Consider the following 24401-nt stretch of genomic DNA (forward strand, 5'->3'; position numbering starts at 1 on the left):
GGCATAATGGTCAAGTGAGTGCTCGCTCGCACTCGAAATAAAAGTAGCTCGTAGGTTTAGTAGTCGAGTGAATGATTCGAACTTGAAATAATGTAGCCCGTAGGCGTAATGGTTGAGTGAGTGCTCGCTCGAACTCGAAATAAAATTAGCCTGTAGGCTTAGTAGTCAAGTGAATGATTTGAACTCCAAATAATGTAGCCCATAGGCATAATGGTCGAATGAGTGCTCGCTCGAACTCAAAATAATGTAGCTCGTAGGCGTAATGGTCGAGTGAGTGCTCGTTCCAACTCGAAATAAAAGTATTCCGTAGGCTTAGTAGTCGAGTGAATGATTCGAACTTGAAATAATGTAGCCCGAAGGCGTAATGGTCGAGTGAGTACTCGCTCGAACTCGAAATAAAAGTAGCTCGTACGCTTAGTAGTCGAGTGAATGATTCGAACTCGAAATAATATAGCTCGTAGGCGTGGTGATCGAGTGAGTGCTCGCTCGAACTCGAAATAAAAGTAGCCCGTAGGCTTAGTAGTCGAGTGAATGATTCGAACTCGAAATACTGTAGCCCGTAGGCGTAATGGTCGAGTGAGTGCTTACTTGGACTCAGAGATTTATCTTAATTCTGTTTGCGTAATAAATCTCAAAATAGAGGAATTTTTCTTGGATATAAGATATTAGTAAATAGGAGAACTTTCTTTGCAAGTCATTATACATGCGTTCATATTTTGCGTCAGGGCTCAGGCCAACTACATGAGCATGGTTCGTTTTGACCATTTGGCTCTTACAACTTTTCCTATTGGAACCCCGTTGTTGCAAAATAACTTTCATGCATCAGAACTCGATGTATTTGAGGGCCTAATGCCCCCCCAGTATTCGAGGTCAATTATAAAGAGGCCTCGGATATTGTCGTATTGTTTCCAAGTACAGCACGATCATTGGTTGACTCATTAAAAACCTTGCCGAAAAACCCATTTAGGATAAAACCGGTCTAAGGAAAAAAGAGTGCAACCCGTGATTTCGGACCTAGGGCTTCGTATTGAAGGATCCATCTTAGCTCCTGACCAGACTATCTGTAGGGGTTAGTTTTGAAATGTAAATGAATATGGGAGGGTCGTACCTTAACAGTAGTATCGTTTTAGATGCGACACATTCCAATTGCTTGATAGTTGTTTGTCGTTTATAATGCCGAGCTTGTATGATCCCTTTTCGATATTTTCGAGAATCTAATATGGCCCTTCCCAGTTCGGTCCTATCTTTCCTTCATTTGGATTTCGAGTATTGAGGGTGACTTTCCTTAGCACTAAGTCCACGGGCTTAAAATGGCGGAGCTTGGTTCTTCGATTATAGTATCTTTCGATTCGTTGATTTTGGGCGGCCAATTGGACGAGAGCAGCTTCTCATTTTTCGTCCGATAATTCGAGGCTAGTGTTCATAGCTTCGTTATTTGATTCTTCTGTTGTATATCAAAATCTGGCACTGGGTTCGCCGATTTCGACTAGTATCAAGGCTTCGAAGCCATATACTAAGGAGAACGGGATTGCTCCCGTACTAGATTTTGATGTTGTTCGATATGCCCAAAGGACTTCGGGTAGGACTTCTCTCCATTTTCCTTTAGCGCCATTCAACCTCTTCTTTAGGTTTTGAATGATAGTTTTGTTCGTTGATTCAGCCTGTCCGTTCCCACTGGGGTGATATGGTGTTGATAATATCCTTCTTATTTTGTGATCTTTGAAGAATTTTGTCACTTTGCTGCCGACAAACTGTTTTCCATTGTCACACACTATTTCAGCGGATATTCCGAATCGACACATGATATGATCCTAGATAAAGTCTATAACCTCTTTCTCTCTTACTTTCTCGAACGCCTGTGCTTCAACCCATTTAGAGAAATAGTCAGACATAAATAAAATGAATTTAGCTTTACTTGGGGTCGATGGCAGAGGGCCGACGATATCCATCCCCCATTTCATGAATGGCCATGGGGATAAGACTGAGTGAAGTTGCTCTCTAGGTTGATGGATCATTGGTGCAAACAATTGACATTTGTCACATTTTCGAACGAACTCCTTTGCATCTTTGCCCATATCGACCCAATAATACCTTGCCCTGATTATTTTTCGGACTAATGAATTAGCACCGGAGTGGTTCCCATAAGTGCCCTCGTGCACCTCACGTAGGATGTAATCAGTATCTCCTGGGCCTAAGCACACTACCAATGGTCCATCGAATGTCCTTCGGTATAGCGTTCCATTTGAAGTTAACGTGAATCGAGCAACTTTGGTTCGTAGGGCCCTTGAATCTTTAGGGTCCGATGGGAGCATTCCATTTTTTAAGTATTCAATATACTTATTTCTCCAATCTCAGGTTAAGCTCGTAGAATTTATCTCGGTATGACCTTCTTCGATCACGGATCTCGAGAGTTGAATGACAATCCCCTATCTCAACTCACCTTCCTCGACCGATGATCCCAAATTCGCAAGTGCATCAGCCTCACTGTTTTACTCTCGTGGAACATGCTGTAAAGTCCATTGTTTGAAATGGTGCAAAGTGACATGTAGTTTGTCCAAATACCTTTGCATTCTATCTTTTCGAACTTCGAAGGTTTTGTTTACTTGATTCACCACCAGCAAAGAGTCACACTTGGCTCCAATGACTTCTACTCCCAAGCTCTCAGCTAGCTCGAGACCTGCAATCATGGCCTCATACTCGGCCTCGTTATTAGTCAACCTGGTAGTTTTGATAGATTGCCTAATAGTGTTACCCGTAGGTGGCTTTAAAACTATGCCTAGCCCGGACCCCTTCACGTTCGAAGCCCCATCCGTAAAAAGGGTCCATACCCCCGATGACGTACCCGATTTCAACAAGATTTCTTTTTCGACTTCGGGTACGAGGGTTGACATGAAATCGGCCACGAAGTCCGCTAAAATTTGAGACTTGATGGCCGTACATGGTTGATATTCGATATCGTACACACTGAGTTCGACGGCCCATTTGACCAATCGGCATGATAGTTCGGGCTTGTGCAAAATATTACAAAGTGGGTAAGTGGTAAATATGCATATGGGGTGATATTGAAAGTACGGTCTTAACTTTCTAGAGGCACTTATCAGTGCAAGTGTCAATTTTTCTAGGTGTGGATATCTAGTTTCTGCTTCACCTAAGGTCCGACTTATATAATAAACGGGAAATTGCGTACCTTGATCTTCTCGAAATAGGACACCGCTTACTGCGACTTCCGATACTACTAAGTACAAGCAAAATTTTTCGTCTGTTTTCGAAGTATGAAGTAGTGGTGGGCTCGATAGATATCGTTTTAGTTCCTCTAATGCCTGTTGGCATTCTGGGGTCCAAGCAAAATCGTTCTTATTTTTGAGTAGAGAGAAAATTTTGTGACTCCGTTCTGACGATCTCGATATGAATCGTCCTAAGGCTGCTATCCGTCCCGTTTGCCTCTGTACAACTTTTACGCTGTCCATGATGGTGATGTCTTCGATGGCCTTGATCTTATCGGGGTTAATCTCAATTCCCCGATTTGACACCTTGAAGCCGAAGAACTTGCCCGAACCGACCCCGAAAGCACATTTTTCGGGGTTGAGCTTCATGTTGTATTTCCTCAAAATCTCGAACGTTTCCTGCAAATGGGTCAAATGGTCCTCTGCGTGCAGGGACTTAACTGGCATGTCATTAATATAAACTTCCATTGATTTACCTATTTGTTCTTTGAACATTTTATTTACTAGGCGTTGGTAAGTAGCTCCTGCATTTTTTAGCCCGAAGGGCATCGCATTATAACAATATGTTCCATATTTGGTGACAAATGAAGTCTTTTCCTGGTCTTCCGGGCTTATCTGGATTTAATTATACCCGAAATAGGTATCGAGAAAAGTAAGGATCTCGTGGCCGGCCGTGGCATCGATCATGCGATCGATGTTGGGCAGCGGAAAGGAATCTTTGGGGCATGCTTTTTTCAAATCCTTATAATCCACACACATCCTAAGTTTGTTCCCCTTTTTAGGCACTACAATTACATTGGCTAACCATTCAGGATATTTCACCTCCCGAATGGATCCTATCTTGAGAAGTTTGGTGTCACGACCCAAAATTCTAACCTGTCGTGATGATGCCTATCTCAGTACTAGGCAAGCCGACAACATCAATAACCCACGATTTTCTTTAAATTTAAAAATGTAACGTTTAATACAATACCAAAAATCTAGCAATTTCCGATACAACACTCCCAAAACCTAGTGTCAGTGAGTACATGAGCATCTAATATGAGTACAAGTCTGAAAATATGGTCTATAATAGTCTGAGACCAAATACAGTAAACAAGGAGATAGAGAAGGAGAGACAAGGTCTGCGGAACACGGCAGCTACCTGAAAATCTCCTGAAAATCAACTGCGCGAAATGATCAACACCCGCTATGTTCAGGAACAACTGGATCTGCACATGAAGTGCAGGGTGTAGTATGAGTACAACTAACTCACCAAGTAATAATAATAACTAAGGAATTGAAGATAATGACAAGCTACACAGTCATATTTCACTTTCAGTAGTTCCAGCAAAGAATAGACATGCTTTCAAATCCGGTAGTTTAAGTCATATCAATTTTATACAGTTCAGTTTTAAGTAATCCGGATATAAATTCTTTCAGAGATTTCACAATAATGACAGATAGCAACCAAGTGCAACAACAAATACAAAGCAAGTACAGCCTCTCAGGCAACAGTCACTCAGCTCATCACAACAGCTCAACCACTCGGCTCTCAGCCCTCAACACTCACACTCGATGGGTACCCGCGCTCACTGGGGGTGTGTACAGACTCCGGAGGGGCTCCTACAGCCCAAGCGCCATAATCTGCACGGACAACTCACGTGCTGTACGGACAACTCACGTGCTATAATATCTTGCACGGATAACTCACGTACCATAATATCCTTACCTCACCGACAGGCCCTCGGCCTTACTCAGTCCTCAACCTCTCAAGTCTCTTGGACTCTCATAAATCACAAAGATCAGCCCAAACAAAGATAACATAGTATATCAACAAATATCCAGAAAAACTGAGGTATAATACGCAAGAAAAATCATGACTGAGTACAAGACAACAATTAGCAAATAATTCAACAAGTACGCGACCTCTACGGGTCTCAACATTACTATAACATAGCCTACGCATGATTTCTAACATGATTTATAGTCAAATTACTTCAACACATAGAGATCATATAGCTAACAATAAATTATTCAACTTTATAGTTTTCCGGGACGGACCAAGTTACAATCCCCTCGGTGCACGCCCACACGCCCGTCACCTAGCATGTGCGCTACCTCCAAAATATTCACATGATACCAAAATCTGGGGTTTCATACCCTCAGGACCAGATTTATAATTGTTACTTACCTCAACCCGTGTAATTATTTATTCCACTATGCCCTTGCAACGAGAATTGGTCTCTGAAAGCCTCGTATCTAGCCACAATTAATTCGATTCATTCTATACAAATTATTGTAATTAATTCCGTAAGAAAATACTAATTTTTTTAATAAAATCCGAAATTAACTCAAAATTCGACCGTAGGGCCCACGTCTCGGAACCCGACAAAAGTTACAGAATATGAACGCCCATCTAACCACGAGTCCAACCATATAAATTTTACCAAAATCCGACATCAACTCGACCCTCAAATCTTCAATTAAAGTCTATAAAGATTTCTACCATTTTCAACCCATTCCTTACCCATTTGAACTTAACAATCCTTCCACAACCTTATTGGTATGTATACATAATAGTCTTACACCCAAGAATCATACTATTAATCACCCATCTTTATTCCAAACCCGAAGTTGAAGAATTGAGGAAAGATATTCTTACCTCTTTGAAGCCCTAGCAAGATCCCTGTGAAATCTTCAAACCTTGAACAAGAATTGATGGATAAATGACCAAGTCTTCACTTTCTCTCTTTAAAATGCTCTCACCTCTCTTTAAAATATCAGATTTTGGCTAAAAAATGAGCTTCAAGGGCTATAAATCAAAGTTAGGTCGGGTCAAAAATTAGAAAGAATGGAAGCTCCGACGTAGTTATGCGATCGCATAACAGGTATGAGGTCTGCATACCAGCCGCATAATTTGGCCTCCAAAGCTGGGCGTTACTGACCCGGTCTGCGGTTATTATGCAGTCCGCATACTTGTTCTGCGGTCGCATAATGCACCGCAAAACAGGTATGCGGTCGCATAGTGCACCGCAGATTTTCCTCAAATCTTGCCCCTCTCCTGATCCACTTTGCGACCATTATGCGGTCCGCAGAGTGATTCTGCGACCGCATAGTGGTCGCAGAATTGACCCTTTTTCGAAAAAAAATTCCTTTACACATCGGTGCATTGTTCAACCCAAAAAGTCCGAGCCGCGGCTCGCCGTGAGAAATTTCTATAATCTTTGTACTAATTGATCTACCTCGGCACCCCCAAACCTTAATTTCCTTAGCAAAATTTCTCCGGGATCGTTACACATAAGTCAACATCCGGTCAACCTTTTCAACTTAAATTCTAAACCTTCGAACTAAGTTCTCCAAATCATTTCAAAATCTCACCGACCCAAATCAATTACCCCGGCAAGCCAAATAACAATTGTAATTGACAATTTGAGCAGTAAATGGGGGAACGCGATTGCAATAGTCAAAACGACCAGCTTGATCGTTACATTCTCCCCCTCTTAAACAAACGTTCATCCTCGAACGGGTTTAAAATAATACCTGGAGTCTCAATTAAGTGTGGGTATTTGCTCTGCATCTCCTGCTCAATCTCCCTAGTAGCTTCTCCGACTGGCTGGCCTCTCCACTACACCTTCACCGAAGCTATGTTCTTTGATCTCAACTTTCGAACCTGTCGGTCTAAAATGGCCACCGGCTCCATATCATAAGTCAAATTACCGTCCAGCTGCACTGTACTGAAATCCAAAATATGAGACGGATCCCCGACATACTTTCGGAGCATGGATACATGGAACACTGGATGAACACCTGATAGACTAGGTGGCAAGGCAAGTTCATAAGCCACTTCTCCAATTTTCTTAAGTATCCCAAAAGGCCCAATATCCCGAGGGCTCAACTTGCCCTTCTTCCCGAACCTCATCACACCCTTCACTTGTGAAATTTTGAGCAAAACCTTCTCCCCAACCATGTAAGCAACATCACGGACCTTCCTGTCGGCATAACTCTTCTGTCTAGACTGCGCCATGCAAAACCGCTCCTGAATCACTTTAACCTTCTCTAAAGCATTCTGAACCAAGTCAATACCCAATAGCCTAGCCTCACCCGGATCAAACCAACCAACCGGAGATCGACACCGTCTCCCATATAATGCCTCATACAGAGCCATTTGTATACTCGACTGGTAGTTGTTATTGTAAGCAAACTTCGCAAGTGGCAGAAATTTATCCCAAGAACCTCCAAAATCAATGACACAAGCGCGTATCATATCCTCCAATATTTGAATAGTGCGCTTGGACTGCCCGTCTGTCTGAGGGTGAAATATTGTACTCAACTGAACCTGTGTGCCCAATTCTAGCTACAATGCTCTCCAAAACTGTGATGTAAACTGCGTGCCCCGATTTGAAATGATGGACACTGGCACACCATGTAGGCGAATAATCTCGCGGATATAAATCTCAGCCAACCGCTCTGAAGAATAATTAGTACCAACTGGAATAAAATGCGCAGATTTGGTTAGCCGATCTACAATCACCCAAACATCATCAAACTTTCTCAATGTCCGTGGAAGCCCAACTACGAAGTCCATGGTAATGCGTTCCCATTTCCACTCCGGAATTTCAAGTCTCTGAAGTAATCCTCCGGTCTTTGATGCACGTACTTTACCTGTTGACAATTTAAACACCGAGCTACAAACCCAACTATATCTTTCTTCATTCGCCTCCACCAATAATGATGCCTCAAATCCTGATACATTTTCATTGTACCTGGATGAATGGAGTACCGCGAACTATGATCTTCCTGGAGAATCAACTCACACAAACCATCTATATTAGGCACACATAGCCTACCCTGCATCCGTAATACACCGTCATCTGCAATAGTGACTTCCTTGGCATCGCCGTGCTGAACTGTGTCCTTAAGGACAAGCAGATGGGGATCATCATATTGGCGCTCTTTGATGCGATCATATAAAGAAGACCGAGAAACCACACAAGCCAAAACTCGATTCGGCTCGAAAATATCCAATCTAACAAACTGGTTGGCCAAAGCCTGAACATCCAATGCTAAAGGTCTCTCTGATATCGGTAAGTATGCTAAGCTGCCCAAACTCTCTGCCTTACGACTTAAGGCATCGGCCACTACATTGGCCTTTCCGGGGTGGTAGAGAATGGTAATCTCATAATCCTTAAGCAACTCTAACCATCTTCGCTGCCGCAAATTAAGATCCTTCTGTTTAAACAAATGTTGTAGACTCCGATGATCTGTATGTACCTCACACTGGACACCATACAAATAATGCCGCCAAAATTTTAAGGCATGAACAATAGCTGCTAACTCAAGATCGTGGACTGGATAATTATTCTCATGTACCTTTAACTATCTAGACGCATAGGCAATCACCCTACCGTCTTGCATAAGTACTGCGCCGAGACCAATACGCGATGCGTCACAATATACAGTATACGACCCTGAACCTGTAGGCAACACCAATACTGGGGCTGTAGTCAAAGCTGTCTTGAGCTTCTGAAAGCTCTCTTCACACTCATCCGACCACCTGAACAGAGCACCTTTCTGGGTCAATTTAGTCATAGGCGATGCAATAGACGAGAATCCTTCCACGAAGCGACGATAATAACTGGCCAAGCCGAGAAAACTCCGAATCTCAATAACTGAAGATGGCTTGGGCCAACTCTGAACTACCTCTATTTTCTTTGGATCCACCTTAATCCCTTTATTGGACACTATGTGTCCCAAGAATACTACCGAACTAAGCCAGAACTCACACTTAGAGAATTTGGCATAAAGTTTCTCCTCTCTCAGCCTCTGTAGTACAATACTCAAATGTCGTGCATGCTCCTCCTGGCTACGTGAGTACACCAGGATATCATCAATAAATACTACGACAAATGAGTCAAGATATGATTAGAATACACTATTCATCAAGTGCATGAATGCTGCTGGGGCATTGGTTAGCCCAAAAGACATCACAAGAAATTCATAGTGGCCATAACGAGTTCTGAATGCCGTCTTTTGAATATCCGAATCCCGAATTTTTAACTGGTGATACCCAGATCTCAAATCAATTTTGGAGAACACCCTCGCTCCCTGAAGCTGGTCAAATAAGTCATCAATACGCGGCAAAGGATATTTATTTTTGATTGTCACTTTGTTCAACTGCTTATAATCAATGCACATCCGCATAGTACCATTTTTCTTTTTCACAAACAGAACCGGTGCATCCCAAGGTGACACACTAGGCCTAATAAACCCTTTTTCAAGGAGTTCATGAAGTTGCTCTTTTAATTCTTTTAACTCAGTTGGTGCCATATGATACGGAGGAATAGAAATGGGTTGAGTGCCCTGCACCAAGTCAATACCGAAATCAATATCCCTGTTGGGTGGCATACCCGTCAGGTCTGTAGGAAATACATCAGGAAAGTCTCGCATGATCGGTACTGAATCAATAATAGGAGTATATGTATCAACATCTCTCACAAAGGCCAAATATGACAAACATCCATTTCCAACCATATGTTGGGCCTTCAAATAAGAAATTACCTTGCTAGGAACAAACTCTATAGAACCTCTCCACTCAACCTTTGGCAACCCCGGCATGGTCAACGTCACGGTTTTTGCATGACAGTCCAGAATAGCATGACATGGAGACAACCAATCCATACCCAGGATTACATCGAAATCAACCATATCGAGTAATAAAAGATCGACCCTAGTCTCCAGTTCCCCAATAGTTACCGCACACGACCGATACATACGGTACACAGTAATAATATCACCCACGGTGTAGATACACTAACATGTGAAACTAAGGACTCACAGGGCATATCCAGATAATGAGCAAAATACGATGATACATATGAATAAGTAGAACCAGGGTCAAATAATATAGAAGCCTCCCTGTGGCACACTGAAACAATACACGTGATCACTGCATCTGAAGCAACAGCATCTGGCCTGGCAGAAAAAGTATAGAATCGGGCCTGACCGCCACCTGATCGGCCTCCCCCTCTTGGGCAACCCCTAGCTGCCTGACCCCCACCCCGAGCTGGTTGGGCGGGTGGTGTAATTGTCGGTGCTGGTGTCGTTGGTCGAGAACTCTGCTGTGGAGCTCCACTCAACAGCCTAGGACAATCTCTCTTGAAATGACCCAATTCTCCGCACTCGAAACAACCCCTCCTCTGACAGAACTGCTGCTCCTGATAACCCGAAGAATTACCTGTAGAAGCCTGAGTGGACGAGGCCTGATGAGAACTCTGCGCTGGTAGTGCACTGAATGAAGACTGGCCTGAGTGAGCACTGTAAAAATAGTGGCTAGTTGATGCACCACGATGAACTGGATGACCCGCCTGAGCGTGTTTGTAAGAACGGCCCCTACCATGGTAAAACTGACCCCCTAAAGGAGCACTGCTGAAATCACCGGAACCACGAGGCCTCTTAGCCTCCCTTTCAACCCGCTCCTGGCTGCGAACCATCTCAATCTGACGAGCAATGTCAACAACCTCGTCGAAAGTAGTACCAGACACTCTCTCTCTCTAGTCATGAGTAATCACAGCTGAAAAGTGAGGCCATATATGAACTTCCTGATCCTTTCCTTGTCTGTAGGAATCAACCAGATAGCATGACGAGCCAATTATGAAAATCTCATCTCATACTGCATCACGGACATATCACCCTGACGAAGCTGCTCAAACTGCTTGCGCAGCTCCTCTCTGCGGGACTGAGGTACGAACTTCTCCAGGAATAGACCAAAGAACTGCTGCCAGGTAAGGGGTGCTGCACCGACCGGCCTACACCTCTCGTAAGACACCCACCATCTGAAGGCATCCCAGAAAACTGAAAAGTAGTGAATGAGACCCCACTGGTCTCTAGAATACTCGTTGTCCGAAGCATCCACTGACACTTATCCAGAAAACCTTGGGCATCCTCTGACTCAGAACCGCTAAAAGATGGAGGTCGAAGCCTCTCAAATCTCTCAAGTCTCCTCTGCTCATCATCTGCCATAACAGGAACTACCGGGGCCTGAGCAGCTACAACCGGCTGGGCTGGTAGTGCCCCCGGTGAAGTCTTTGTACTACCTAGTCTGGAGTATGGGCAATGGGGGTATGAGTACCTCCCCCAGCCTAAGAAGCGACAGGTGCGGCCTGAGCCGAAACCACCTGAGCCAGACCAGTGCAAGCTGCCAATATCTGGGCCAAAGTCTCCTGAAGGCCTGGAATCTCAATGGGCACAGCTGGTGCCTGAGCTGATCCTGTCAGCTCAGCTATATCTGGAATCTACTCCTAAGCTGGAGCAACTGATGGTACTACAGTGCTAGTCCAACTATGGTACGAGCTACACCTCGACCTCTACCCCGACCCCGGCCTCTACCACGACCCTGACCTCTCGCGGCCCTAACTGGTGGCACTGGTGGCTGACCTCCGATCCGGTAGTATATGTTCTCACCATCTATGAGAGAATAGAATAACATAAACTTAGTTTGCGGAATCAATAATTTCGCACGACAGAATACAAGAAAGTGAAATTTTTCTAAGGGTTCTGCAGCCTCTCGAAGATAAGTACAGACGTTTCCATACCGATCCGCAAGACTATACTAAACCTGCTCATGACTCGTGAGACCTATGTAACCTAGGCTCTAATACCAATTTGTCATGACCTAAAATCCTAACCTGTCGTGATGGCGCCTATCTCAGTACTAGGCAAGCCGACAACATCAATAACCCACGATTTCCTTTAAATTTAAAAACGTAACGTTTAATACAATACTAAAAATCTAGCAATTTCCGATACAACACTCCCAAAACCTGGTGTCACTGAGTACATGAGCATCTAATAAGAGTACAAGGAGATAGAGAAGGAGAGACAATGTCTGCGGAACACAACAGCTACCTCAAAATCTCCTAAAAATCAACTGCGCGAAATGATCAACACCCGCTATGTTCAGGAATACCTGGATCTGCACATGAAGTGCAGGGTGTAGTATGAGTACAACCAACTCAGCAAATAACAATAATAACTAAGGAACTGAAGATAATGACAAGCTACACAGTCATAGTTCACTTTCAGTAGTTCCAGCAAAGAATAGACATACTTTCAAATCCGGCAGTTTAAGTCAAATCAATTTTATACAATTCAATTTCAAGTAATCCGGATATAAATTCTTTTAGAGATTTCACAATAATGACAGATAGCAACCAAGTGCAACAACAAATACAAAGCAAGTACAGCCTCTCAGGCAACAGTCACTCAGCTCATCACAACAGCTCAACCACTCGGCTCTCAGCCCTCAACACTCACACTCGATGGGTACCCGCGCTCACTGGGGGTGTGTACAGACTCCGGAGGGGCTCCTACAGTCCAAGCGCCATAATCTGCACGGACAACTCACGTGCTACACGGACAACTCACGTGCTATAATATCTTGCACGGACAACTCACGTACCATAATATCCTTACCTCACCGACAGGCCCTCGGCCTCACTCAGTCCTCAACCTCTCAAGTCTCTCGGGCTCTCATAAATCACAAAGATCAGCCCAAACAAAGATAACATAGTATATCAACAAATATCCAGAAAGACTGAGGTATAATACGCAAGAAAAATCATGACTGAGTACAAGACAACAATTAGCAAATAATTCAACAAGTACGCGACCTCTACGGGTCTCAACAGTATTATAACATAGCCTACGCATGATTTCTAACATGATTTATAGTCAAATTTATTCAACACATAGAGACATATAGCTAACAATAAATTATTCAACTTTACAGTTTTCCGGGATGGACCAAGTCACAATCCCCTCGGTGCACGCCCACACGCCCGTCACCTAGCATGTGCGCCACCTCCAAAATATTCACATGATACCAAAATTCGGGGTTTCATACCCTCAGGACTAGATTTATAATTGTTACTTACCTCAACCCATGTAATTATTTATTTCGCTATGCCCTTGCCAAGAGAATTGGTCTCCTAAAGCCTCGTATCTAGCCACAATTAATTCAATTCAGTCAATACAAATAATTATAATTAATTCCGTAAGGAAATACTAATTTTTTTAATAAAATCCGAAATTAACTCAAAAAGCGACCGTAGGGCCCACGTCTCGGAATCCGACAAAAGTTACAGAATATGAACGCCCATCCAACCACGAGTCCAACCATATAAATTTCACCAAAATTCGACATCAACTCGACCCTCAAATCTTCAATTAAAATCTATGAAGTTTTCTATCATTTTCAACCCATTCCTTACCCATTTGAACTTAACAATCCTTCCACAACCTTATTGGTATGTATACATAATACTCTTACACCCAAGAATCATACTATTAATCACCCATCTTTACTCCAAACCCAAAATTGAAGAATTGAGGAAAGAAATTCTTACCTCTTTGAAGCCCTAGCAAGATCCTTGTGAAATCTTCAAACCTTGAACAAGAATTGATGGATAAATGACCAAGTCTTCACTTTCTCTCTCTAAAATGCTCTCACCTCTCTCTAAAATATCAGATTTTGGCTCAAAAATGAGCTTCAAGGGCTATAAATCGAAGTTGGGTCGGGTCAAAAATTAGAAAGAATGGAAGCTCCGACGCAGTTATGCGGTCGCATATGCGGTATGCGGTCCGCATACCAGCCGCATAATTTGGCCTCCAAAGCTGGGCGTTACTGACCCGGTCTGCCGTCAATATGCGGTCCGCATACTTGTTCTGCAGGCGTATAATGCACCGCAAAACAGGTCTGCGGTCGCATAGTGCACCGCAGATTTTCCTCAAATCTTGTCCCTCTCCTGATCCACTTTGCGACCATTATGCGGTCCGCAGAGTGATTCTGCAACCGCATAGTGGTGGCAGAATTGACCCTTTTTCTGAAAAAAAATGTCGCGGCTCGCCGCGAGAAATTTCTATAATCTTTGTACTAATTGATCTACCTCGGCACCACCAAACCTTAATTTCCTTAGCAAAATTTCTCCGGGGTTGTTACATATAAGTCAACATCCGGTCAACTTTTTCAACTTAAATTCTAAACCTTGGAACTAAGTTCTCCAAATTATTTCAAAACCTCACCGGACCCAAACCAATTACCCCGGCAAGCCAAATAACAACTGTGATTCACAATTTGAGCAGTAAATGGGGGAACGGGATTGCAATAGTCAAAATGACCGGCCGGGTCATTTTATTTGGTTACCTCGTCCTTTATGAATGCGTGATTTACCTCGGACTGGGGTCTTTTCTTTTGCTTCACCGGTCTGAACCTGGGGTCCAAGCTTAGCCGATACGTCACTATGTCCGGTGGGATCCCTGCTATATCTAAATGGGACCAGGCAAAGCAATCAATGTTATCGATAAGAAATTGAATAAGTTTCTTACTGAGTTCGGGGGTCAACCCCGTCCCCAGGTATATTTTCCATTCGGGCCAGTGCTCGATTAGTGTGACTTGCTCCAATTCCTCAATCATTGATTTGGTAGCGTCGGAATCATCGGTAATCACGAAGGATTGAGGGATCCTCTGATCATCATCTTCTTCGATCTTCTGGTTATCTGGCTGGATCAAAGCTGATGTATGTGATTGCTATTTGGTATCTCGTTCCCCCTCTGAGCCCGATCCCTTTACTGGCGAAGGCGAGGATATTTATTTCGCTTCCTCGAAGGCGAACATTTCTCTTGCGGCTAGTTGTTCTTCGTACATTGTTTTGACTCCTCTCAATGTTGGGAATTTAAGGACCTGGTGTAGGGTCGAAGGTACATCTCTCATGTTGTGGATCCATGGCCTTCCAAAAAGGGCGTTGTATCTCATGTCGCCTTCGATCACGTGGAACTTCATTTTCTGGACGGTCCCGACCACGTTTATCGGTAGAATTATCTCGCCTTTGGTGGTTTCACATGACATATTGAATCCGTTTAGAACCAGGGTTGCAGGTACGATCTAGTCCTGCAGGCCGAGTTATTCTACCACCTTCAATCTGATGATGTTGGCCAAGCTACCTGGATCGATCAACACACGCTTAACTTTAGTTTTATACATGAGTACGGATATTACCAATGCATCGTTATAAGGTTGTATGACTCCTTCTGCATCTTCATCATTGAAGGACAAAGTTCCTATGGGTGTGTAATCTTGAGTTCGATATCGCTTTTCTCTCACAATCGATGTCTTAGTGCGTTTAAGCACCGGTCCCTGAGGGGTCGCCGCTGATGATCATGTGAATGATGTGCTGTGGTTCTTCTTGTTCGTTTTGCTTGCCGAAATCCCTATTTTTAAAATGGTTCTTCGCCCTATCGCTCAAAAATTCTCGAAGGTGTCCTTTGTTGAATAACCGGGCTACTTCCTCTCTTAGTTTCCTGCAATCTTCCGTTCTGTGGCCATGGGTTCCATGATATTCGCACATTTGATTGGAATTTCTTTGGGCAGGATCAGTCTGCATGGGTCGAGGCCATTTGGTGTCTTTGATGCGTCTGATAGCCGAAACGATGGCGGATGCATCAATGCTGAAGTTATATTCTGATAACCGAGGCACTTCCTTAGATCCGGTAGGCCTATCGAACCTACTTCTGTTCATCAGACCCCGAGATCCTTAACCTCAATCACTTCTTTTGTTATTTTTCCCAAGGTTATGTCTCGATTCACTGACTCTGCGACTTCCGTTGTACGGTTGGTATCGATCCCCGATCGGACCTCGTTCTTGATTAGTATCCCTTCGAACATCGGGTTCAGACCCCAATTGATCATCTTCGACCCTAATTTTTGATTGGTACCGATTGTGCACGTCGGCCCACGTGATGGCTGGGTATTCGATCAGGTTATGCTTTAACCACTGTGAAGCCGTCGAACTTCGTTCGTTCAAACCTTGAGTGAAAGCCTGAACAGCCCAATCATCTGTGACTGGTGGCAAGTCTATTAGTTCTATTTGAAAACGAGACACGAACTCACTCAGCATCTTGTTATCCTTTTGTCTTACCTTGAAGATGTCTGATTTCCTTGTTGCGACTTTTATGGCGCCGGCATGTGCTTTCACAAAAGAATCTGCTAACATGGCGAACGAGTCGATGGAATTTGGTGGTAGGTTGTGATACCAAATCATTGCCCCCTTCGAGAGGGTCTCTCAGAATCTTTTTAACAACACAGATTCGATTTCATCATCTTCTAAATCATTACCCTTGATGGCACATGTGTAAGAAGTGACGTGCTCGTTGGGATCGGTCGTTCCGTTATATTTGGGAATTTCGGGCATACAGAATTTTTTGGGGATTGGTTTCGGGGCTGCGCTCGAGGGGAAAAGGTTTTTGCATGAATTTTTTCGAATCCAACCCTTTTATCATTGGTGGAGCTCCAGGGATCTGATCGACCCTAGATTTATAAGTTTTTACTTTTTTATCATTGGCTTCGACTCGCTTTGTGAGTTCCTCGAGAAATTTAGCGATTTCGGGTGTAGTCCCTGATTCTTGCTCATTTGACTTCACTATGGTTGACTCCGTTCTGTGGGTGATTTCTCGAGGTGGATTGGGGTCCGACATGCTTTGTAGCTGGGTTTGGCTCTGCAACTAAGCTATTGCTGCCTGTTGGGCTTGCAACATTTCGAAAATCATACGCAAGCTAATGGCATTTTCCTCGACGTTATGGGTATCTCGAGCTGCAGACCGAGTACCACCATGGACGCTATTTTCAGGTTCAACATATAGGTTAGCCTCAATGGCTACATGCGAATTGATATCTATTGGCGCTCTGATTCGAGCTCCAACAGCGTTTACAAGCGGTCTTTCGGTACTGGGTATCAAGTTATTATTTTCGTCTTGAAGACCGACTCCGTTGTTGATTGGTGAAGCCATTTGATTGGTGGTCAGTCGTTGCTAATCCGAAATTCAAGATATTTTCGGAAACAAACGCAAAACACAATGGCGTGTTTTTCAGATTTGTATCAAATGACCACTGTTATCCTTAGCCCCACGGTGGGCGCCAAATTGTTTACCCGAAAAACGGATAGAGTTGAATTTATATGTAGTTCTAAGGATATGTGGTGCAACTTAATACAAATTGTAGAGATAAATAGAAATACCCAATATGGGTCGAAAAGAATGCTAAATAGATAAGGTTGCAAGGAAGATGAAATTTAGGACTAAACAAGTGGAATCAATTTAAGAAGCTTGAAAGAACAACTCCTCACTGTCGAGAATATGGTATTTGGATTACAATATAAGCATAAAACTTGCCCTCTACAGAAATGATAACCATCTCTTTTATGATAGAGGGGTCTTACTTTAAGTATAATTAAAAATACATAGTGGGAAACCCATGATAAATCAGTTTTTTCATAATTCCTGCCGAGATTCTCTCCTCTAGTGGGATTGCAACGGCTCTTGTCTATGAGCTCGATATTGACTTGAGTTTTCGGTCTTGACTCGAGCTCTCGATCTTGGCTCGAGCTCGATTCTGACTCGGACCCTTGAAATGATTCGGGATCAATGTTGGTCGGTCTCTGGATCATAAACTCGATAACTTCACTTTGCATCACAGTTCGATTTGGATTCGGGCTCGATAATGATATCGGCCCCTCGGACTCAAAGTTTGTTTGTACCACTTTGGAACCCGTCTCGAAGTCTCGCTTCGATCGATTATGTTTCGAACTCGATCGATCGTACGAAGGCCGAAATCTATTTCGATCGTATACACATTCTAATTTTTGTTATTTTCTTAAATTCTTTTATAAACTTTTTTGGCTCCGCATACAATCGCTTCCAACTATTTGGATTTGAGATGACATCGATTGACTGATTTATACTAACCTATACCATAACTATATTCCAGATGTCAAATTAACTTTTAATTAAGATAAGCAAGCCATAGGAAAATTATTTACTTATTAATATTATTACTTAAAATTTATTGTTGCTAGTGTATTTCAATTCCTTTCTTTTTCGAATTAAATTGCTGGAAAGTGGTATCCCAAAGAAAAAAAATTAAAGAAATTGGACTTGTTCAAATAAGAAATCCGAATCAGAAAGGGAAAAAAATTACAAGAAAGGAAATAAAAGCACTGATTCTTTTTTAAAAATAAACGAAAAAGTGCTTAATATCCCTCTTAAACAATGAAAAGGACAAAACAAAAAACAAAAAAAGGGATTTCTTTCCTAACAAGAAATGGAGTAACACTACTCTTTATATAAACTACTCGTTTCCCCAAACTCGGCAGATCTTTCGTACTAAAACATTACACAAAATCAGAAACTCTTCAGAGACGTATCAACTTCTGCAAAAATCATGACTAACAAAGCTGAATCCTCCGATTCGTAAGTATCCTTTTTTCAGATCTTAACAACGAAACACTTCTTTGCGATTTTCAATTTTGTTTTGGTATTTATGTAAATATGTGTACAGGAAAGGGACAAAGCGGGACTATAGTACGGCGATATTGGAGAGGAAGAAGTCGCCGAATCGGCTTGTTGTTGATGAGGCAATCAACGATGACAACTCTGTTGTTGCTCTTCACCCTGATACTATGGAGAAGCTTCAGCTTTTTCGTGGTGACACTATCTTGATCAAGGTCCGATTTTTACCCTTGATTTTTGCTAAACTTAATTGAATATTTTGTGTTTAGCTTTGCAAGTTCTTAAACTTTGTTAGCTTTTGTGGGTTTAAGTCGAGTTTGATGATGTTTTAATTCTGAAATATTGATAAAGGTCTGATTTGTACCATGATTTTGTTACAATTACTTCAATTTTCTGTGTTTAGCTGTGGAAGTATTAAACTTTGTTACAGCTTTTATGGATTTTAACCTCACCCATTGTATAAGGGGTTTGATAGGTTTTTAGTTCTTTGTACTATGGTTTTCCATATCCGCGGTTAATGTGAGAGTTTTGGACTTTGCTTGGAATAAATTGAACAATTTGTGTCTAGCTGTGCAAGTTTTTAACTTTGTAAGCTTATTGTGTGTCTCACTCTATAAGGTCTGATTTTTAACTGACTTTAGCTCTGCAAGTTTTGAACATTGGTAACATTTGTAGGTGTAAGTCTCTCTGGTTATATATAAGGGGTTTGATGGGTTTTAGTTTTTTGTACTATGGTTTTTGACAATGGCGGTTATTGTTTAGTTTTTGGGTTTCTGAAATCTTGACAAGAGTGGGTTGCTTAGTGGTAAGCACCCTCCACTTCCAACCAAGAGGTTGTGAGTTCGAGTCACCCAAAGAGCAAGGTGGGGAGTTCTTGGAGGGAAGGAGCCGAGGGTCTATCGGAAACAGCCTCTCTACCCCAAGGTAGGGGTAAGGTTTGCGTACACACTACCCTCCCCAGACCCCACTAGTGGGATTATACTGGGTTGTTGTTGTTGTTGAAATCTTGATCAAGGTTCGACTTTTACCCATGGTTTTGTTTGAATTACGTTAGTTTGCTTTTTTTTAAGCTGTGAAACTTTTTAACTTCGGTAGCTTTTCTGGGTTAAATTTCACACATGATATGAGGGTTTCAGGATAATGGCGGTTAATGTGTGGGGAAAAAATAGGTTTTTAGATTTTGTCTCAAAGCCTGAATTTGGATTTCTGGTTTCTGCATGCTTTACAATTAGGTGACAATTATTAGTTTCTTTTATTAGTGGTGTTTCTTGATAGGAATTCCTGTTGAAAATTTCTGGCTTAATATCCAATGCGATTTGGGTTTAGGGTTGAGAATTTTATATTGATTAAGGAAGGTAGTAATGATACACGTGTAAGGAGTGCACGGTTACATGGGATTTTGGTGTTTTAGAGCTACTATTAGCTCTATAGGAAGATTTGGTCCCTGTGCTTGTGTTTGCTCTTAGTCAATTACATGAGGAGAAATTCAAAGTTCTAGGACTATCAGTTTAGTTTGCTTAAAGAAAGCTAAGAAGGTTGGTTCGTTCCTCTTAGAGAATCTATCTTTGCTCTGTTTTTGTGTTCATTTCGTATCCTTTGAAGAGATTGAGTGATTAATGTGACCGCATGCTGCAGGTTTTTGGTTCTTTATGCTCTTTTTTTGTGTTTTTCCCCCAAGTTCAGACGAGTAGGTTTGGTTTCCTAGTGATTGTACTTCTTTCTGCTACATGAGATGCAGGCTTGAGAATATGTTTGTTTACTTTGTAATGCCAATATATTACGGTGATCCAAGAAGAGCCTGATAATAACTTGGATGCTGGGATAGGAATCATATGATTATTATGAGGATCTTATGGTTATACACAATTTAATTTCTAAACGTTGTTTTGGTTTATAGGGTAAGAAGAGAAAAGATACAATCTGCATAGCTCTTGCTGATGACACCTGTGATGAGCCGAAGATCAGGATGAACAAGGTTGTCAGAAATAACCTAAGGGTTCGACTTGGTGATGTTGTCTCTGTGCATCAGTGTCCTGATGTCAAGTATGGCAAACGTGTACACATTCTTCCCATTGATGATACCATTGAAGGGGTCACTGGGAATCTCTTTGATGCTTACTTAAAACGTAAGTGTTCAGATGTTTTTTGATTTCTTCTTAATACTGCCTTGCTACTGCTTGGACCTGCATGAACTGCCTTGCTACTGCTTTGAATTTGGAAGTGCGATTAGGTGTACGTACACACATAATAAAGAGGCCAGACTTAGCTTATAATATACTGTAGTAAGATAAATTCTCTGTTTGCAGAGGCTCTGTGCCGTTCATCTTGCCTATGAAACCTTTTTTTCCTATTTCTAATTAGATCTGAACGTCTGAATTGAATCTGCTATACACATGTTCTTTATAATTCATATTAAGCAAACTAACAACATTAGTATCGCTCCATGTGGTGATTCATCGAAGCTTCTTTTATTTTGGAGGTGAGAGCTGAGAAGCAAAACAAGATCAGACTCTTGTCATGCATTTTTATCTATTGTAATATCTTCTCAATTTTGAAATTTTTGGGGATGAGGACTTTTAAGTATACTAGCAGATTTTATGAGTGTTCATAATCAGCACTCATGTTTCTTCTTAAAGTAATCTGTTTCTGTCCTAGTTGTGTATACAAATGCTGATATGCTATTGCTTCTTTATTTTGTTCATCTGCAGCCTATTTCCTTGAAGCATACAGACCGGTGAGGAAGGGTGATCTTTTCTTGGTAAGGGGAGGGATGAGAAGTGTAGAGTTCAAGGTTATTGAAACTGATCCTCCTGAATACTGTGTTGTAGCCCCTGATACGGAGATATTTTGTGAGGGTGAACCTGTGAGTAGGGAAGACGAGAATAGGCTAGATGAAATCGGTTATGATGATGTTGGGGGCGTGCGTAAACAAATGGCTCAAATACGGGAGCTTGTTGAGCTTCCACTAAGGCACCCACAACTCTTCAAATCTATTGGTGTCAAACCTCCTAAAGGAATTCTGTTGTATGGACCTCCTGGATCAGGAAAGACTTTAATAGCCCGAGCAGTTGCAAATGAGACTGGTGCGTTCTTCTTCTGTATTAATGGTCCAGAGATCATGTCAAAATTGGCTGGAGAAAGTGAAAGCAATCTTAGGAAGGCATTTGAGGAAGCTGAAAAGAATGCACCATCAATCATTTTTATCGATGAAATTGACTCAATAGCTCCTAAACGTGAGAAGACACATGGAGAGGTTGAGAGGAGGATTGTCTCCCAGCTTTTGACATTGATGGATGGACTCAAATCACGTGCCCATGTAATTGTTATGGGTGCCACTAATCGCCCCAACAGCATTGACCCTGCCCTAAGAAGGTTTGGTAGATTTGATAGGGAAATAGACATTGGTGTTCCAGATGAAGTGGGGCGTCTCGAGGTGCTTCGTATCCATACGAAGAACATGAAGCTTGCTGAAGAAGTAATTTCACGTCTTCAAATTTTTAGTGTTCTCAGATCTTCTCTTTTCCATGAAGGAGTTGCATGTTGTTGACTTTGAGATTTCTTTCGTTGCAGGTTGATTTAGAAAGAATTGGCAAGGACACACATGGTTATGTCGGTGCTGATTTAGCAGCTTTGTGTACCGAGGCTGCTCTTCAATGCATCAGAGAGAAGATGGACGTGATTGATTTGGAGGATGAGACCATTGATGCAGAGATACTGAACTCTATGGCTGTGACAAATGAGCACTTCCAAACTGCTCTTGGAACGAGCAATCCCTCTGCCTTGCGTGAAACTGTATGTCTAAATTTCTCTTATTATCTATTTCTGTTGCTACTAAATTTGTATTTGAATCTAACTATGTAGCTTTTGGCTGAGCAGGTTGTTGAAGTTCCCAATGTTTCCTGGGAGGATATTGGAGGCCTTGAGAATGTCAAGCGTGAGCTCCAAGAGGTACTTTTATAAACTGAACGTACTTGTGATTCATATTAGGGTCCTGATGAGATGACCATTTTAATTTTTTCAATATGTTATTCATATCAACTGTTTTATTTACGATTCAACTTGTTGAGCAGACTGTTCAATATCCAGTGGAACATCCTGAGAAATTCGAGAAGTTTGGTATGTCTCCGTCAAAGGGAGTCCTGTTCTACGGCCCACCTGGATGTGGGAAAACTTTGCTCGCGAAGGCCATTGCAAATGAATGCCAGGCCAACTTCATCAGTGTTAAGGGTCCAGAATTGCTCACCATGTGGTTTGGAGAGAGTGAAGCCAATGTTAGAGAAATATTTGACAAGGCTCGACAGTCTGCTCCATGTGTCCTATTCTTTGATGAACTGGATTCCATCGCCACACAGGTGTGTACCTCGTTTATAACCAGTAATCTATGACTATACTTGCTTCACTTTCTTCTATGTGGATCATTTGTTCTTTTTATTAATGACGAGACTAATTTTCAGAGAGGAAGTAGTGTGGGAGATGCTGGGGGAGCTGCTGATAGGGTATTGAATCAACTCCTTACTGAAATGGATGGAATGAATGCTAAGAAGACTGTATTCATTATTGGTGCAACCAACAGGCCTGACATTATTGATCCTGCACTTCTACGGCCTGGTCGTCTTGATCAATTGATTTATATTCCTCTCCCTGATGAAGACTCTCGTCACCAAATTTTCAAGGCGTGTCTACGAAAGTCACCCCTCTCTAAGGATATCGATTTAAGAGCTCTAGCGAAGTACACACAGGGCTTCAGTGGAGCTGACATTACAGAAATCTGTCAACGTGCTTGCAAATACGCTATCAGAGAAAACATTGAGAAAGTAAGTGCCCTAGATCTTCTCATCCTTTGATACCTATTAATGTAGTCATTGATTATGGGAAACTGATAGATATGTGTTTTTGCAGGACATTGAGAGGGAGAAAAGGAGAAGCGAGAATCCTGAGGCCATGGAGGAAGACGTTGATGATGAGGTAGCCGAGATCAAGCCTGCTCATTTTGAGGAATCAATGAAGTATGCTAGGAGGAGTGTTAGTGACGCAGATATTCGCAAGTACCAGGCTTTTGCTCAGACGTTGCAGCAGTCTAGAGGTTTTGGTACTGAATTCCGATTCTCAGAGACAAGCACGGCAGGAGGGACAACTGGAACTGCTGACCCCTTCGCAACTTCAGCTGGTGGAGCAGATGAAGATGACCTGTATAGTTAGCTTGTCAGAGATTAATTTTCTTGTCTTACATTGCAACCCTGTAAAATGGACTAATTACTCGGCTCGAAATCCCTCCTTTGCTGTCAGTTTATAATTTATATTTGGATCTTCTATAGCTATCAATTATAAGATTTATTTTGTTCTATTATTCTCTATATATGGCTTTGATGGGGTAAGTTTCCTCCTTGTGGGGAGCTCTGATACCTGCTGCTGATAAATGATTAAGCCAAGGCAGGGTATGCAATGCAGTCATAGTTTTACTTCATTAGCAGCTGCTAACGTTTGCTCAATTTCCTGTGTCTATTAGAATGCTGCATTTGGGTTGGAAATTTTGTTTTGAGATCAGTGTAACCCTTTTAGTTTAACAAAAGGGTTTTTACTTGAAAGGGGGCATGCAGTCTAATGGACGTAGAGTACCATCCCAAGTCTGATGGTGGAAAATTCGAGACTTGAACTAAACACAGCCACGTATCCCAAATGATATAGTACTTCCTACACATTTCATTTATTTTTTAGTTAAATCGATGCCCAAAATAGGGTACTACTAGTGGTGTACTAATGGACTTTTGTGCCATCTTTTATAAGTAAAACACTTCCTACTTTTCTTCTTTTCCTTTGCAACTTATAGACCATGTGGGAACAAAGATAAGACGTCACTAC

General features: G+C 42.1%; 1 protein-coding gene across 1 annotated transcript; it reads left to right on the forward strand.

The window, feature by feature from the left end:
• The first annotated feature begins 18474 nt into the window (after nucleotides 1-18474).
• Nucleotides 18475-23741, forward strand: LOC107792054 (cell division cycle protein 48 homolog). Its single transcript, NM_001325533.1, has 9 exons — nucleotides 18475-18503; nucleotides 18592-18757; nucleotides 20440-20668; nucleotides 21251-22017; nucleotides 22113-22334; nucleotides 22419-22490; nucleotides 22613-22894; nucleotides 22997-23356; nucleotides 23442-23741. The coding sequence occupies exons 1-9, from the start codon at nucleotides 18475-18477 to the stop codon at nucleotides 23739-23741; spliced, it is 2427 nt and encodes an 808-aa protein (NP_001312462.1).
• The last annotated feature ends 660 nt before the right edge of the window (nucleotides 23742-24401 follow it).

Source organism: Nicotiana tabacum, chromosome 24 (assembly GCF_000715075.1).
Source record: "Nicotiana tabacum cultivar K326 chromosome 24, ASM71507v2, whole genome shotgun sequence".
NCBI classification, from domain to species: domain Eukaryota; kingdom Viridiplantae; phylum Streptophyta; class Magnoliopsida; order Solanales; family Solanaceae; genus Nicotiana; species Nicotiana tabacum.

Bases quoted from the DNA above. Each gene is read 5' to 3' on its own strand.
- LOC107792054 (NM_001325533.1), top strand. From the start codon at position 18,475: ATGACTAACAAAGCTGAATCCTCCGATTC. The intron at 18,504-18,591 runs GTAAGTATCCTT...ATATGTGTACAG, and splicing joins AAAGCTGAATCCTCCGATTC to GAAAGGGACAAAGCGGGACT. The intron at 20,669-21,250 runs GTAAGTGTTCAG...GTTCATCTGCAG, and splicing joins CTTTGATGCTTACTTAAAAC to CCTATTTCCTTGAAGCATAC.